The sequence below is a fragment of the Haliotis rufescens genome, unplaced genomic scaffold, assembly GCF_023055435.1.
Source record: "Haliotis rufescens isolate VD_foot unplaced genomic scaffold, xgHalRufe1.0.p SCAF_5, whole genome shotgun sequence".
NCBI lineage: Eukaryota > Metazoa > Mollusca > Gastropoda > Lepetellida > Haliotidae > Haliotis > Haliotis rufescens.
Window position 1 is genome coordinate 53,461,830 of NW_025964223.1, and position 16,815 is coordinate 53,478,644.

At 40.0% G+C, this 16,815-nt stretch overlaps 1 protein-coding gene across 1 annotated transcript; it reads right to left on the reverse strand.

Annotated features, from left to right (window-relative positions):
• Positions 1-1,423: 1,423 nt before the first annotated feature.
• On the reverse strand, positions 1,424-10,903 carry LOC124127632 (excitatory amino acid transporter 3-like). The gene is made up of 5 exons (XM_048384332.1): positions 10,699-10,903; positions 6,941-7,151; positions 3,851-4,098; positions 2,912-3,038; positions 1,424-1,685 (listed from the first exon to the last, which is right to left on the reverse strand). Exons 1-5 carry the CDS (start codon positions 10,901-10,903, stop codon positions 1,424-1,426), a joined length of 1,053 nt encoding a protein of 350 aa, XP_048240289.1.
• Positions 10,904-16,815: the final 5,912 nt, after the last annotated feature.

Sequence of the window (16,815 nt, forward strand, 5' to 3'; positions counted from 1 at the left end):
GGGGGTCAAAACGAAACTATTGCAGCGAATGGGTCCAGGATACTACAATATTCTTAGTAAAGATTCAAAAAATGTAGTGTGGTGGAGGACATTTCCCAATTTGACGCAACAGTCCCCAAAATGAAGCCTGCTGCATTTCCATATTTTGACTTGTACAGTGTGTTCCCATGGGTCTCTGTAGGTGAACAATTAACTTGGCTTTGAGTGTGTTTGTGACGGGTACCACCGGTGAGGCAGGATACGCCCACCTTTCCGCGAACACCTGGTGTCATCACTATTTGATAGTGATTCATAAACACATGCTCATGATATGGTCGGAATCGTACACTGTCTCTGCTTCTAGCAGTGATTTGTTTTGATGATGGAAACTCATTAAGAGTTTTGTCGCTTTTATTTATTCAGAAAGACGTACATCGGAGGAAAGGCCAAGAATATGAGAAAAAACGCTGTGACCGTGGAAACCATTTATGATGTGAGTGGTGATTTTTATAACGGTGTGACCTTTTCCCATACACAAGCCAACTTTATAGCAGCTTTAACAAAAATATTTCTTGTGATTATGGAAAATGTTTGAAACTTTTATTTACACTGACGTGTGTACATAAAAACGCATTTTACCCAAGAGCCATAACGTCAAGTATGGACAGGTGCACTCCGCTGAGCTGAGCTATGTAAACTGGAGTCACGACTTGAACGATGGCAGCTCCATCCATATTGATAGTAGCACCGATGGGCAGCACAAACCGACTGATGGTCCTGTCTATCTTAAGGTTCTTCTCACAACATTCAATGGTAACTGGAAGTGTTGCAGCGCTGGAAAACAAAATTTCATGCATCGATAACATTCACTGTAAATTGAATGAAATTTCAACGTATAGTATTTTATATACATTGTGGTTTCCGAGAAGTTTCCGACCTATCACTGAGGGATTGACGAATAAAGAACATAATTTATGGTAACGCCATTCTCTAAACGACGTGGGTTAATTATAGTTCAAAGGAGCTTACGCAATGAACCCGATGGAGCCTTTTGTATTAATTCTGGGTAGAACGATATTGGTTTGTTCGTTGCTTAACGCCGTACTCCGCAATATTTCATTTACATTAGGGCGATCTGTAGACCATCCAGTGATAGACATCGTGAACATGTAGGATACGATGACATGGACTCAAGCCAAAACACTGAGTCTGAGCATCCGATCAACATAGTCGCAACGTCAGACAAGGATATGCTGTTGGGGACCTATATTCTAACCTGGAACCCCTACCCCTGGCTGGCTACAATGTATTACTGGAATAACCAGAGCCACTCTGAGAACACTGCCCTGAAACATTTACTGCTTGGATACTTTTATTGTCACCTCATCTACAAATGGCAATATTCTTAACTGCGCGTAGGATATCATCACATATATAGCAATGATTAGTTATCAATAATTACAATGACGGACCTAGAATTTGTACCAAGTGCTGTCACAAAAACATGCACTATTCCCAGTGACACCCTGAAAGGGTTCTTCCGTGTCAGGATGAGGTATATCAGCGGTATAATCACAACACTCTGCACGAAGAGACCGGTGATGCATGTGGCTAAGAACATCCCGAGGTGATGGACCATCCCAGCGAGGTCGGACACACTCAGGATCTTTCCAGTGATGAGGGACAGGACGCCAATGGGCGAAAACCTAGAACAACACATGGTGTTACCTGGTCGTTTAAGTGTATGACATGTTGAAAACATTTGACACATTTTCTATTTTCAAATAAGTAAAATGTTCCTGCCTTGGTAGCTTATATACCCTTATATCATTCAGGCTGCAATGGTGGACCAGTCGTGTTTGAATGCTGTGCTCGTGGTTAGATTCCCAGAGTCACCCGATTATGTTTGAAAGCACCATACTTCTGCAAGGTGGTAAACGTCTTAGCCCTGCATCACTTCTGCCTTTCCTCCCCACATGAGTGAGTGAGGTTTAACGCCGCTTTTAACAGTATTCCAGTTAATTCGCGGCGTGTCAGCTTAATGTGGGAGGAAAGCCCGAAGTGATGCAGGTCTCAGACGTTTACCTCTTTGGTGAAACCCACGAACACGGGTATGGTGCTGACAAACCTAGAAACATTATCGGGGCGAACCGGGCCTCCCCACATGAAACTGACATGCTGTGACATAGCTATAGTAGTGTTCAACTCTTCGTTATCCATTCACCCATTCATATGTCTTTGTCAGGGTGAATGAACAGTATATTTGCTACGCTATTAATGACTCTCTCAATATTAATCACTCAATGGTGTAAAAAAAAGTAGTTTCGTCACCTATGTCACTTAAGACATTACCAATGGCAGTCATTGAGCATTTTGTGAGTGAGTGAGTGAGTGAGTGAGTGAGTGAGTGAGTGAGTGAGTGAGTGAGTGAGTGAGTGAGTGAGCAATAACATGATAGGGGACCCTAGAAATGGATTTAACACAATATACCAATGGGGGATTCAAACCAGGGCCTCGGAAAATGCGCTATTGATATATATGTCCAATACACCGTTCATGTAAAAAACTGAAATAGTAGTAGAGATATCATTCATCATTTATCATTTTTTTATAAGTGTTTCCCACAAAATCCATAATTTGAACAGGGATGGAGGGAACTTATAGTTTGAAGCGTTAGTTCGCCACTTTAAAGGCCCAGGCGCGTTTCCCACATTGCCCCAGTATGAAAGATTGCTGAAAGTACAACAATGTATGTTCTCACGTATGCAATGATGATCACTGTTAATGTATTCATGAACTATGCGTGAAAGGTTTATCGTAGTTTTCGACCAAATCCTGATTTGTAGAAAACTCGTTTAAAAGAACTTGTTGTTTTAAACATACTTCACCCATCAGTGAATGAAACTGCAGCTAAATGACCTGGAGGACTTACCACATAACGATGCGCACCATGCCCATCGTGATCTCATTCAGTTCCTCAAAGAACTTGAAGACGACTCGACCTTTATGTCCCAGTTTACCAAGCATCGCCCCAAATACTGCACAATACATCAACATCCCTGTAAAATATTCACAAAATACTTTTCCTGAAGATTTGCAGCTGCTTTATGAATGCTCTCGGTGGTCGTAGTGTAGTCGGAATCCTATTTGGATTCGGATTAAGGAAAGGATTTTGTGGCTTTAATAATAAATATTCGATACCAAATGACATAAAAAGTTAAAAGTAATCGGTACTTTGCCGTAGAAAGTTCTATGAGTCCTTTTCAATGCAATGTGACATCGAGTGCTTGACGTGATGTTTCCCAAGCAAACGGATCGTCTGCTTATTAGGAATACACGGAAGCGCAGAGTTATTGTCTTTGAAACCAATAATCAAACTGAATATACACTGAATCCTGTGTTCATGCTGCTACGTTGACTGCCACGTTTTACAAATTTCAATCTTAGAAAGAAATCTATGTCCAGACACTGTGTAAAGTCAAGAAATCGAATCCCATTAACATCATTTCTTAACCAATCATATTGTAGCACGAACACTTATGTTTTATTCCAAACCTGAAGATACAATTTATAAACATGTAAATATAAAACGTCAATGCCAGTTAATAATCAGTCCCGATTATCTATCAGATTCCATTGGGCCAAAAAATACAAACAACGATGAAATGTTAAACCATATGAACTGATCATTGAAATTCATTGACACCATGTGTTCCCCAAAAAATAAATAATGCAGTACACATATTATGAAATTAAAGAAACGGACGTCCCTAGTTGTTTGTTGTTTTTCTGAGAAGCTACAATCTAAGCTTATAACTCGTTTGCATGAAGAACACAATATATGTTACCAATAAACACAACGTTTACATACCAAGAACATTGAGCCCTGGTTTGTTGACGGTTTTGGCTGTCCAGATTGACATACTTTGGTCTGTAGTATTTCCCCCATCAGGTTCTACCAGAGGCGTTGAGTTACTCTCCCTGTAGGACGTGTTTGTTACATTCTGGTGCATGGATTCATCGGGAGATTCCCTCTTGACATCGTTAAACTCTTCCTTGACATAAAGCGTGAATGTACTTTGAATTGCGGAACTCACGATATTGTCTGGAAACAGATTTCTGAAAAACAAAGGCGAATGAGGGAATGTTGTACGCCACAGTCATAGAATACCATCTATATAATGTAAACAATCGAGTCTGTACCAGGCAAGCCAGAGATTAAAACATGAGTGGGTGAGTGAGTGAGTATGGTTTTACGCCGCTTTTAGCAATATTCCAGCAATATCACGGCGGGGGACACCAGAAATGGGCTTCACACATTCTACCCATGTCGGGAATCGAACCCGGGTCTTCGGCGCGACGAGCGAACGCTTTAACCACTTGGCTACCCGACCGCCCCTTATTAAAACATTAATAACAATCTACAACCAAGCCACACATTGTGCCACCGTATTTCATGAAAGGGAGCCAAAGGGCGAAGGTCTTTTCATTCTCTTTAGAGATTTGTGTGAAGCTGAAACATTGTCCCTGTGTAATAGCGCAATAATAAACTTCAATATTGATACATCAAATACTTGGTATCACTATAGCCCTTCTTCCTGAATATTTATTTCGTATATCAATAGATACACGTATGTCTCCAATATAGCTGAAATATTGCTAAAATATCTATAATTCAATATTTGTGTTCAACCTTTGTTTATTATTTATGTATACATATACAGATTGGTACATGCAGATGTTTAGAAAGGTATCAGGATGTTGCATTATTTCGTAATGCTTTGTCCTTTCTCATATTCATTGAAGAGTTAATGTAATCATATTGGGATTATGGCCGTGTCCGTTGAGGAGATAATGCAGTTATAGATTACCATATGCATATTATAATAATAAATAGCATCGATGACACATAAAAATGACAATTCGATGTTAAGCCATCTCCCCCTCGATCACCTGTAACCTTAACAGATCAGACCTAGACCATACTAAAATGTTTCTCTATCTATTTCTCAATTATAGCATAAAAAACATATTTACATAAAATATAGCTTGAACTACTTTGTTGTATACTGTTTCAAGTTTGGAAGAACATATCCGGCAGCGGCATTAATAACTGTTCTAAGGAAGGTATTTTCTCCAACAGTATGGGAGATGCAGACAAATCCAAAACAATGTTATGACGTAGAAGATAAACAACTTATATAATCATATATTATTTACCATGATGGTACATAAATATATTGCATATCTTTCGGATAATGCGACTTTTCTGCATTTCAATAGGTTTCAACCTTAGGGTCTGGAGACGAATAAAAAAATTGACTTGACTTAGAGTATTCAAGCGGTGGAGCAGGATGCGGTCACCTTTCCGCGAACTATATAGTTATGATACAGTCAGAGTCGTACAATGGGCTCTTTTGGTTATAGAAATGGTTTTCTAGCGTTTATTTACACCCAAAACCTTCGAGATATAGATATACATATTTGAGAAAACATAAGGCTTGAATGTGCCAATCCTGCTTAGATGTGTGATAACCTCCACCAACCTCCTTGAATTGTAAGGTCTGATATACAATTACCCACATTTTCCGTATTATAATAAAAGCGTCAAAAATAATCATAACATGAAACGTCAACGCCAGAGAATAACCAGTCTCGGTTATCCGTCGAAACAGACTCCATGCAATCAGTTCAATCAATCGTTATTTAAAAATACTGAGAAAGTCATAGCCCTACATCACATGTATAAAAAGTAGTTGAGGGTACATTTATACAATAGAATATATATCAATAGCCATGATAATTTGTAAAGTACATCAAGTCGTTGAGTAGCTGCCTGTTTTCTAAGATTCATGGCATGAAAAATGAACATTGACAATCCTTTTATTGAGAAAGTATTTTTAGTCTTCATTGGTAATGAAGATATACAAGTGAGGATCCTTGAAGTAATAATCATTAATGGATTGGTTTCTAATGTCAACATAATGGACAAACAAGTAAAAAAGTGATATTTATCTTCTATATTATTAAAACTACACAGTAAACGGGTTCTGTCTTCTCCTTGAATGCTGCAGAGTCTTCCTGATTTAATAAGGAGATCGTGACAGCTAACTATTTTAATGGCATTCTAGATTCCCATGCGATCAAATTGTCTGCAGTGTCTTAAGTGTAAAACGTACTGCTAACAGCTTCAGTAGCAGAGCCATTAGTGATGTCATTTGATTGTGACGTCATGTAACCAATGATCTGCAAAGCATTGTGATGCAATTTCATTGCAGCGATATCGACAATGTAGATACAAAGCGATATCTCCCGTGGGAGCCAGTTTTGGGATGATAAAAATGAATCTTTAAATAGCATCGATATTTCTGAGTCCCTACATTTCGGTTCGATACATCAAAATGAGCCAAATTTTAGTGTCAAAAGATATTAAAAAAATATTTTATAGGTTACAATTCCAACTTTCTGAAGGTTTTGAAAAAGGCTAATGAAATTTAAATTTAAAACCATATGAATGGATGACTGAAGATCATTGACACAAGGTTTTGCCAAAAATGAAATGATACTGCGGTGCACACATAAAGACATTACAGAAACGGACGTCCCTACAGTCGTTGGTTGTTTCCATTGTACGATTATCATGGGGATGTGTTTAGGAATCACTCTCAACTAGTGATGATACAAGATGTTGGCCAAAATGTTAGCGTATCCTTCCACACTGGTGGCACTCGTCACAAAAACATGCAAAGGCAAGTCAATAGCCGAGGAATGAACAGAATGATCAATATTAGACAATGAACACATTGACAATTTTGCATAAGCTATTTTGTCTTGTAGGGCAGCAACTGTTTAAAGTAATTGTCAACGATCTCTTGAGGTTGAAAGTCAAGGAATTATAAGGGTTGTCAATCGAAAACAAGGTAAAACTAAATAACGTATTTCTGTAACCGTCATCACTTACTTGATGAGATCAAGAAACATGTCAACTGTCGAAGGAGCATGAAAATCGTCAGACTGCGTGTCAGATGACGCCAGTGTACCATGTAATCCTGGTTTGATAATGAACACCAGGGCAAAGCCTACCAGGATAGCTATAACGGTTGTGGAAGCATAGTAGGCGATGGTGAACAGACCCATCTTTCCTGATGACCTGCTGTCCATGTTAGCAATTCCTGTTCAAACATAAAATCACTCTTAAGGGAATAATCCAATTTGGTTTTAAGAGAAGACTACATTTCGAAAGTCACTTCCCCTGTATCGCGAAACTATACTGAACAGCAAAAGAAACGTCACCCCACGTAACATTGCATGAAAAGTTGTCATTTAAATATCTCGGTAAGGTTTGTAAAAAAAATCTAAAATTTAATATATCCATGTCCGGAAATATGTAATTTGATGGTAAAAAAAACAAAGCAGATGACAATAAAACCGATCGCCTAAACGCATCACGGCAAAGGCCATGGAAACCCGATGCACGTGAGTTCCGTGCACATTGAAATGCGCATGCGTTCCCTCATTTCTTGCCGCATAAAAATCCACCCAGATCGGATAAATTTCATTCGACATTGATTTGCTACCACATGCCAAGATTGACAAGAAATCAGCGACACCAAGCCCTTGGACGATTGCAAGCTGGACAAACCGCCCGACAAGTAACCAATGCATTTCAAATCCACGTAAGGACCATATGCAGGCTCCCTGCTCGCCATGGGGACACACCAGCGACACATTAGTGCGGACACCGTGCGTCGACGATTGACGAGCATATACCTCCACTGTCAAAGGCCACACCGAGGACCCATTCTGACACCACGTCATCACCGGGACCGTCTTCAGTGGGCAACACATTGGCGCCACCAGCAGTGGAGAAGAGTCATCTTCTCAGACGAGAGCCCTTACTGTATCTCAACAGCAGATGGCAGAGAGAGTCTGGCGAGGCCGTGGGGAACGTTATTCGGATGCTTGTGTTGTTGAGAGAGACTCGTGGGATGGTCCGAGCATAATGGTGTGGGGTGGAATTAGTCTTGCATAGAGGGCCGTCCCTGTGGTCTTCCAGAACATCGGTCCAAGGAGAGGCAATGGTGTCACAGCAGCTCGGTACATTGATCAAGTCTTGAGACCACACGCCACACCTCATTTGGCACGTCGCCGCAACCACGAGTTTCAGCATGATAACGCCCGTGCCCACACTGCGAGAGCAACAAAAGACTTCTTCCAGCAGAAGGGCATCAGAACTATGCAGTGGTCTGCCCTCAGTCCCGATTTAAATCCAATGGAGCACCTGTGGGACGAGATGACGGCTGAATGACGTCCGACGAAGGTCGACAACTGCGTTCCTCAGAGTGTGGGCCCAAGTGCCTATGGCCTTCATCAACCGCCTCATCCATTCCATGTATCGACGTTGCACGGCAGTCATCAATCCTCATGGCGGAAACACGAGATACTGACTTTGTATGCCATTTTCTCAGAGACTAGTGTTGTGTTTCACTTTAAGGACATTTGACACTTTAATTTCAACCTTGATGATCAGTTTTGCCAAGTTTCATCTTTTCAATATGTCTCAAAGTATGTTTACAGTGTTTGGACAAATAAGGTTGCTCGAATATCTATCCATGGTGACGTTTCTTTTGCGGTTCAGTATATTTCTCGTTACGTTCGTGATAGTGCCGTGAAAGTATCGCGAAAGTGACTCGAAAATGGCGCGATAATACCGCTAAAGTGGCGCGTTAATGGCGCAAATGTATATGTTCTCGCATGGAAATGGCTATCGTCGCTAGTATTCTATGGAACCGTAGAAGGGACATGTTGACAATATATAATCAGGTTTTACTGTCCCATAGCAAGGGTTTTAAAATATCTAGGTAAAATATATTTTTTTTAAATTTTTACGTGCAATGACTGCAGTTAGCGACGTGTATAATGTGACCAATATTTCACTTAAACGAAATAAACATTAGTTTTGTCCAGCAGAAAATGTGTATCTTGTAAGGCCTCATACCGCGTTCAATGGTGCCGCCGTGTGTCCCTAAATGAATGACAACATACGAAATATTAAATAAAAGAAATGAGAATAAATAGACTGGGTTGGTTTGATAGACTTGTGGTTAATCCATTGTCTCGTTACGCTGAACTCCCGGCTTCGACTTCCCAGTACTTCTTGGTATCACCACGGACTTGTTATATAGGTCCGTGGTATCACATATCGTGACATGGATGTTATTATACTATGGTTTCATGATTGGTTTGACATCACTGTATTGGATAAGGAATGGAGATAACGGCTTGTCAGGAGCTGCTTGACCTGCAGCATCAGCTCTTGAGTTACCTGCTATGCCTACATGACTTTGCGACAAGCAAAATCACATTGGCCAGTAGAAAGATCATTGTAAATTTCTAAAATGTCTAGGATAACAGGATGATTCGAGACATGTTGAATATATAAACATACTAAATACATCAACTCGTAAAGAAAGTATATATTAAATTAAAAAACAGCAAAACATAAAGGACCCAGAATGCTCCGAAATTCTAACGCCTGAAGCGGTAATGTGTACATCTTGTCACTGCGTGACCTTGACTTTGACTTCAAATTTAGTATCATGTTCGCAGTCATTGCGGGAGTTATTTTCGCTCACTACCGATATTATTCAGATTCGGAAGTGGAACTTAATGCCATAGTCAGAACTAGCATTATATAGTGCACGTCGACCACTTGGAAGCTGCCAAAAACATTGAGTTGTACGGATGATTTGGCCTTTGCCAGCCGATCGTCGAGTTGAGTCTTACGCCGCTTTTAGCAATATTCTAGCAATACAAGGACTGAACAGCAATGGGCTTCACACATTGTACCCATATGGGGAATCGAACATGGGCCCGTGGCGGGACGAGCGAACACTATTACCACTAGGCTACCCCGCCGCCTGTTGACTAGGGCTACCTTCGTCACTATGGTTATTTGAATGGCAATGGACGAGTAGAATGTCAATAAACTTTGTGAGATTCCTTTGTGTGCAGTGACGGACATCACTGAAAAGGTGTGGGAACTGATCCCCAGATTCCTAGTCAGACCGGACAGTTAGACGTGTGTACAGTTAAGGAAACTCTGCCTCTTCGCGTCACCTATCGAAAAGGGTGTGACAATTTGTGGTATTTTCTAAAAAAATTATGGGCAGCGTATTTGATCTCGCTACCGACCAATGAAGAATTAGGAATATATTGGATGTGTGCAGAACAGAAGAACTAAAGCCTGGTTATTATGGACTGAATTTGACAAATAACGGTGTGGGTATTTTATATGTAGTGACAAAAAACATTCCCGTTGGAATTAATTTCTTAAAAGACAAATGAAGAAGAAGATTAGTGTATTGTGGATGCCAAATACAAGAAGAACGACTGTTGCTTCATGAAACTATAACTTATGAAACAAAGAATTAAGGTGTATGAATCCGAGCTGAGCTAAACGTGATGCATTACGAGTTTTATCAAAAGTTTGTAAGGATAAATCTTTCAATTCAACCTCTTCTATTACTTTTACACATCATAGAGACAGAGAACTGACTCTTGTATAATTTTAAATGAATATTGTATTCGATCTTGAGTGGTCGGAAAGGGACGCAACACCTCAATCTCAATCACCAACTCACAACTCACCCATCCGGACCTAAACCATACTAACATTTCGGTTCTACACAAGTCCCGTCCAGACACATTCCACTGTACCTGTGATCATGCTTGCAACAATCAGCGGAAGTATGAGCATCTTCAGCATCCTCATGAATGTATCTCCCGGGAGACTGATGAGTTGGATGGTGTCCGTGGAGAGATGAAGCTGTCGACACAGCAACCCGATGGTCACTCCCATCACTGCAGAGATGACAGTGAGGATCAGCATCAGGTTGGCCTTCATACAGGTCCTTAACGCCATCTTGATAAAATAATAAAATAAATATAGAATGGCTTTTATTGTCGTTGAAACATTTTGTAAGAATCTTTATGACTATTCCAATTATAACTTCTTTGAGTGGTATTTAGAAGTTGGAATGGTAACTCAGACAAACTTGTTATGGATGAGCAGCTTCTTTATTACAACTGGGCGACGTTTCGGTGTAGATTCTAACACCGTTATCAAGAAAATGATGCTCATTTTCATCATTTGCTTGATGACGGTGTTAGAATCTACACCGAAACGTCGCCCAGTTGTAATAAAGAAGTTGCTCATCCATAACAATTTTGTCTTAGTATTCCAATTATGTAATGTGTGTGTTTGTCATTTAAGTAATCAAATCATTGTCCATGAAAATTCTGATGCCATACCCCAAATGACCTTTTTTATTTTTACCAAAGCTCCGTTCAGCATTGAAATAGCGACTGGTATCTCCCAAATGTCAGTAATGTACATGTATGTTATGCAAGACGTGCAAGACCCTGGAGTAATTCTATCTCGTAGACTTTTTAAGCAGAACATGAATTAAATAAAATTATTGTTTAGCACTGATCTTCAGCGGAGTGAAATTGAAGTAAAACTGGTGATTTTGGCGAATTGTCTCCCAGATCCAATCATAGAATTGATGGCGCATATGGTACATATAGACTGTACATCCTTACAATTCTTATATATAGAGTTTGTAATTGTGTATTCCACATTTCTTTTCAATTTCAAAATACAAAATACAATTGCTTTACATCGGATAGTATTATACTACTTACTTTACTTGTATTCAGTGAAGATTACAATTCACAGACAGCGAATCATCAGTGTGGTAAGACTGCAACATAACTTGTCCAGTCTCTCCAGCCTGTGATTCAATTTATCCCAAAGTAATATTCCACTCACATGCATGTCACTGTGCATGAGCATACTGTTAAAATGCATATAACCTTAAAACGAATTATGATAATATGTCTGGCTTCACTGAGAGCATTTTTTCGTGAGAGCTTAATTATTGTCTATGGATCAAATCTATCTATCTATCTATCTATCTATCTATCTATCTATCTATCTATCTATCTATCTATCTATCTATCTATCTATCTATCTATCTATCTTTCTATCTTTCTATCTTTCTATCTATCTACACACAAATATATTTTTACTGAGACACAGTATTCTTTAAAAAAGTGTAGGGAGGTAAAGAAAATGTCACTAAATAAACTTATTAAAAGATAAAGACTCTTAAATAGATTATATCTATCTATCTATCTATCTATCTATATATATATATATATATATATAGAGAGAGAGAGAGAGAGAGAGAGAGAGAGAGAAAGATACACATCTAAAAATGTCACTAAATAAACGTATTGAAAGATAAAGACTCAGACATAATCTTAAACAGATTCTTTCTAGGGCTTCTTTCTCAAAAACAAGAAGGTAGAACACTACAATAGTGTTACAGACCTAATTGTGGTACTTGCCCTAATGTTTTACAAGATTGTTTATTAACATTCAAAGACGGAAACACTTTCTATGTCCGTAAAGATATGAATTGTGCTTCTGAAAACTTGATGTATGCCATACAATGTACTGGATGCAAAGCCGAATACAGAATACAGAATTCTCTCTTGAAGACTATGCTAGATATTAATCGTTATTTTAATGTGCAGCTGTGATCATTCTTTGACTTAATGTACTACTCTGTCGTAATGATATAGTCATCAAAAATTACTTATTAAATCGGTATTATGTGATCATATATTAATTCGCAATTGTGTACAGTTGTGCATGAGCATACATTTAAAATGCATATAACCGTGAAACGAATTATGTTAATAAGCATTTTTTCGTGAGAGCTTAATTATTGTCTATGTACCATACATACATATGACTCACCTTGTGTATTGAGTTAATGACCTGCGGTGTACTTGTAAATTGAAAACGGGGCTAACTGACGGGCTCTTCCTCCTAATTGCCTACACCTTACGTTAAGAGACACATTTACCGTTTGAACATAATACACCCGCTAAAATGAATAGTATTTTTTTAAATAGATCACCTTTCATTATCCGTTCGTTGTATACTTATCCATAATCCCATTCAGCACAACATATGATTTAAATTTAGGTGTATAGATATTGATTTGTTTCAATTTTATCAAGTGACTCGACACATTCCACAAGTACATTCAGGAACCGAATAACCCATGGAAACAAAATAGTCTAGTGTCGCTAGTTGTTGTGAGTTGAGGTATATTCTGTGTTTACCGAGCTAGTTGAGTTGGCATGGCGTCGCAACCGTCGTGAATCGGGGGTAAGGCATGGCGTCGCAACCGACGTGAATCGGCGGTATGGCATGGCGTCGCAACCGACGTGAATCGGCGGTAAGGCATGGCGTCGCAACCGACGTGAATCGGCGGTAAGGCATGGCGTCGCAACCGACGTGAATCGGCGGAAAGGCATGGCGTCGCAACCGACGTGAATCGGCGGAAAGGCATGGCGTCGCAACCGACGTGAATCGGCGGTAAGGCATGGCGTCGCAACCGACGTGAATCGGCGGTAAGGCATGGCGTCGCAACCGACGTGAATCGGGGGTAAGGCATGGCGTCGCAAACGACGTGAATCGGCGGTAAGGCATGGCGTGGCAACCGACGTGAATCGGCGGAAAGGCATGGCGTGGCAACCGACGTGAATCGGCGGAAAGGCATGGCGTTGCAACCGACGTGAATCGGCGGTAAGGCATGGCGTCGCAACCGACGTGAATCGGCGGTAAGGCATTGCGTGGCAACCGACGTGAATCGGCGGTAAGGCATGGCGTGGCAACCGACGTGAATCGGCGGAAAGGCATGGCGTCGCAACCGACGTGAATCGGCGGTAAGGCATGGCGTCGCAGTGGGGCGAACACGCGGGGAAGAGCAGCAGCGGCCGCGTTGTTTGACTGCAGTATATCGTTAAATGCATAACTTTTAAAGTAATACACATTCCTTTGCCCAGAGACAGACAAAATTCGTAGAGCACCAACGCCCGCCTCGGACAATTTTGTAACTACTCTAGCACGTTCACAGTGGTTTGAATATGTTTGGAATAATCCTGTAGCATGGGAAATGGATGACGCCATCTTGCCATATTTCTTCACAGGTCATAATATTCATACAAGTTCAAGGAAATTATTTCACCGAAAGTTTATGTGGATGCGCCCTCTTGCTTGAAAATAATGTCAGGATGGTGTTTCCAAGGATACATACATACATACATACATACATACACACACACACACACACACACACACACACACACACACACACACACACACACACACACACACACACACACACACACACACACACACACACACACACACACACACATACATACATACATATATACCTACGTACCTACGTACATATATATGTGTATTGCAATTAATATATATATTGCAAAATAAACAGACTGACTTTATTGCATGTTTACCAGAACACACGTGTATGTTGGTTAGCTAAAACTGAATGCCTAAGTAGTTATTGAAGGTGATAGAATAAGCAAAAAGTTCACACAATGCTTTTTAGAAATATATTTCAGTTGTTCATAAAAGTAAGCAAGGGGGGTGTGTGTGTGTGTGTGTGTGGGGGGGGGGGGGGGCGGGCGGGGCGGGCGTGTAGCCTAGTGGTTAAAGCGTTCGCTCGTCACGCCGAAGACCCGGTTTCGATTCAATGGGTACAATGTGTGAAGCTCATTTCTGGTGTCCCCACCGTGATTTTCTGGAATATTGCTAAGAACGGTTTAAAACCCGTCTCACTCACTCACTCACTCTTTGTCAAATGGTCCACTGTGATAATGTCACAAACAGGCATATTCTGGAATATCATAAAACAGTGTAAAACCATACCCACACACTCACTCTTTGTCAAATGGTCCACAGTGATAATGTCACAAAGAGGCATATTCTGGAATATTGCTAAAAACGTTGTAAAACCATACTCACTCACTCACTCTTTGACAAATGGTCCATTGTGATTATGTCACAAACCGGCTCATGCTTCATCTTCCTAATGGTTGCTCGCTAATGTACTGAACATCCATTGTCAAACTTTACGAACTCTGACATTGTTTACACATTCTGCAGGGTTACCGAGCGCATACAGAGATCAAATTATTTATCTGTCCTTATATTTGCAATGTATTTCATCAGGTTTGATTGAGCAATGATGCCTGTGCGTGGTCATGAAAGAAAAAAAGTGACGCACAACTAGTTGATTCGGGTTGTATTTCTCTAAGTAATTCAAATGTAAAAATGCGTAAAATATTTGAAATTGTACACTTTCCTATTAATTTCTGGACCTGTAAATGTAAGGGAAATGTTTCATTTCTAAATAAGGTTTGAAAGTGTAAACTGTTCAAATTATTCCAAATGGTATGGATACGTAAAGCAATGTAATTGTCATTAATTGTGGTTTTGTGTCGCTACCGTCTGTGATATATGGCATAACACACCTGCCTGGATAATGGAATGGTTTGGACACTGGTATAAACATGTCCAAATTGTCACAAACTAGGCATGCATGTAAATAAAACCAAATTATATGAACTACTTGAAAATGTGTGTTATCTAAATATTGAATTACCTGAATGCTGTAAGGCACCTTCAGGTGGTGTGCAGTACTTATGGCAACTACAAATTATCAAGACAGAATCTGTTATGTTATATGTATATTTCAAGTTTGTCTTCAACAGCAGAAATGTACTGAAACTATATGACTTACTTGAGTCCATGAAATGCATATGTGCAACAGGTTGAGATGAAATTAAAACATAGATCAACATAGATAACATGACAAAGTCGTTAATGTGTATTTACAATCAAATAAATCGCTAACAGCTGCTAACAGGCATTCAGAGTCGGTAAGGTTATGTGAACATATTAAATCTTCTATATAATACATAAAGAAATACTACATTGACATTATGATGCTCCTCGTGTTAGGCTCAAATTCGTAAACATGGCCTTGTTCCCATTTTCTAGTGCTAAGATAGCTAACAACGGATATGTCCAACAACAAGAATGAAACCAAGCACTGCATATTGCTGTATCAAACAGAATTATCAGCACTTTACGCCCGGCATGCCGACAACTAAGCACTTCATGCAGATCATGTATATGACAGCTTTATTATATATATATTTACCTGGTCACACCTAAATATGACCCGACAGTTGTTTGAAATGCATACGCATTTGTAAATAGGTTATACCCAAAATACGGAATGCTAAACGGAACATGATTATAATGGGGCTTTACAGGTGGTCGTGATCGGTTAATACAAAATATGGAATACAAAATGAACAGTGATTTAAAAGGCTTTTGCTTGTACGAATTGGTGTAACACAAAATGGAATATATGAACTGGAATGTGACTCATACTGTTGTGATGTAATGTAAAGGTATTAAACCAACGTTGGAAATAAACAATAGTGACACAGGCATATTGTACAATGCCTCTAAGTACATGAAAATACCTTAGCGATCAGCGGGGACCCAATCTAACCCGGACCATCCGAGCCATTTAGTTGCCTCGCATAAACCAGCATAGGTTAGTGGGGACCCAATCTAACCCGGACCACCCGATCCATTTAGTTGCCTCGCATAAACCAGCATAGGTTAGTGGGGACCCAATCTAACCCGGACCACCCGATCCATTTAGTTCCCTCGCATAAACCAGCATAGGTTAGTGGGGACCCAATCTAACCCGGACCACCCGATCCATTTAGTTGCCTCGCAAAAACCAGCATAGGGTAGTGGGGAACAAATCTAACCCGGACCACCCGAGCCATTTAGTTGCCTCGCATAAACCAGCATAGGTTAGTGGGGACCCAATCTAACCCGGACCACCCGATCCATTTTGTTGC

What these genes read in the sequence shown, in the direction of transcription:
- LOC124127632 (XM_048384332.1), bottom strand. Translation starts at nt 10,903, where the DNA reads ATGGCGTTAAGGACCTGTATGAAGGCCAACCTGATGCTGATCCTCACT. An exon ending in ATGTTTCTTGATCTCATCAA is followed by an intron (nt 4,099 to 6,940) that starts GTAAGTGATGAC and finishes TTTGTTTTTCAG; the next exon opens with AAATCTGTTTCCAGACAATA. An exon ending in ACCAGGGCTCAATGTTCTTG is followed by an intron (nt 3,039 to 3,850) that starts GTATGTAAACGT and finishes AATATTTTACAG; the next exon opens with GGATGTTGATGTATTGTGCA.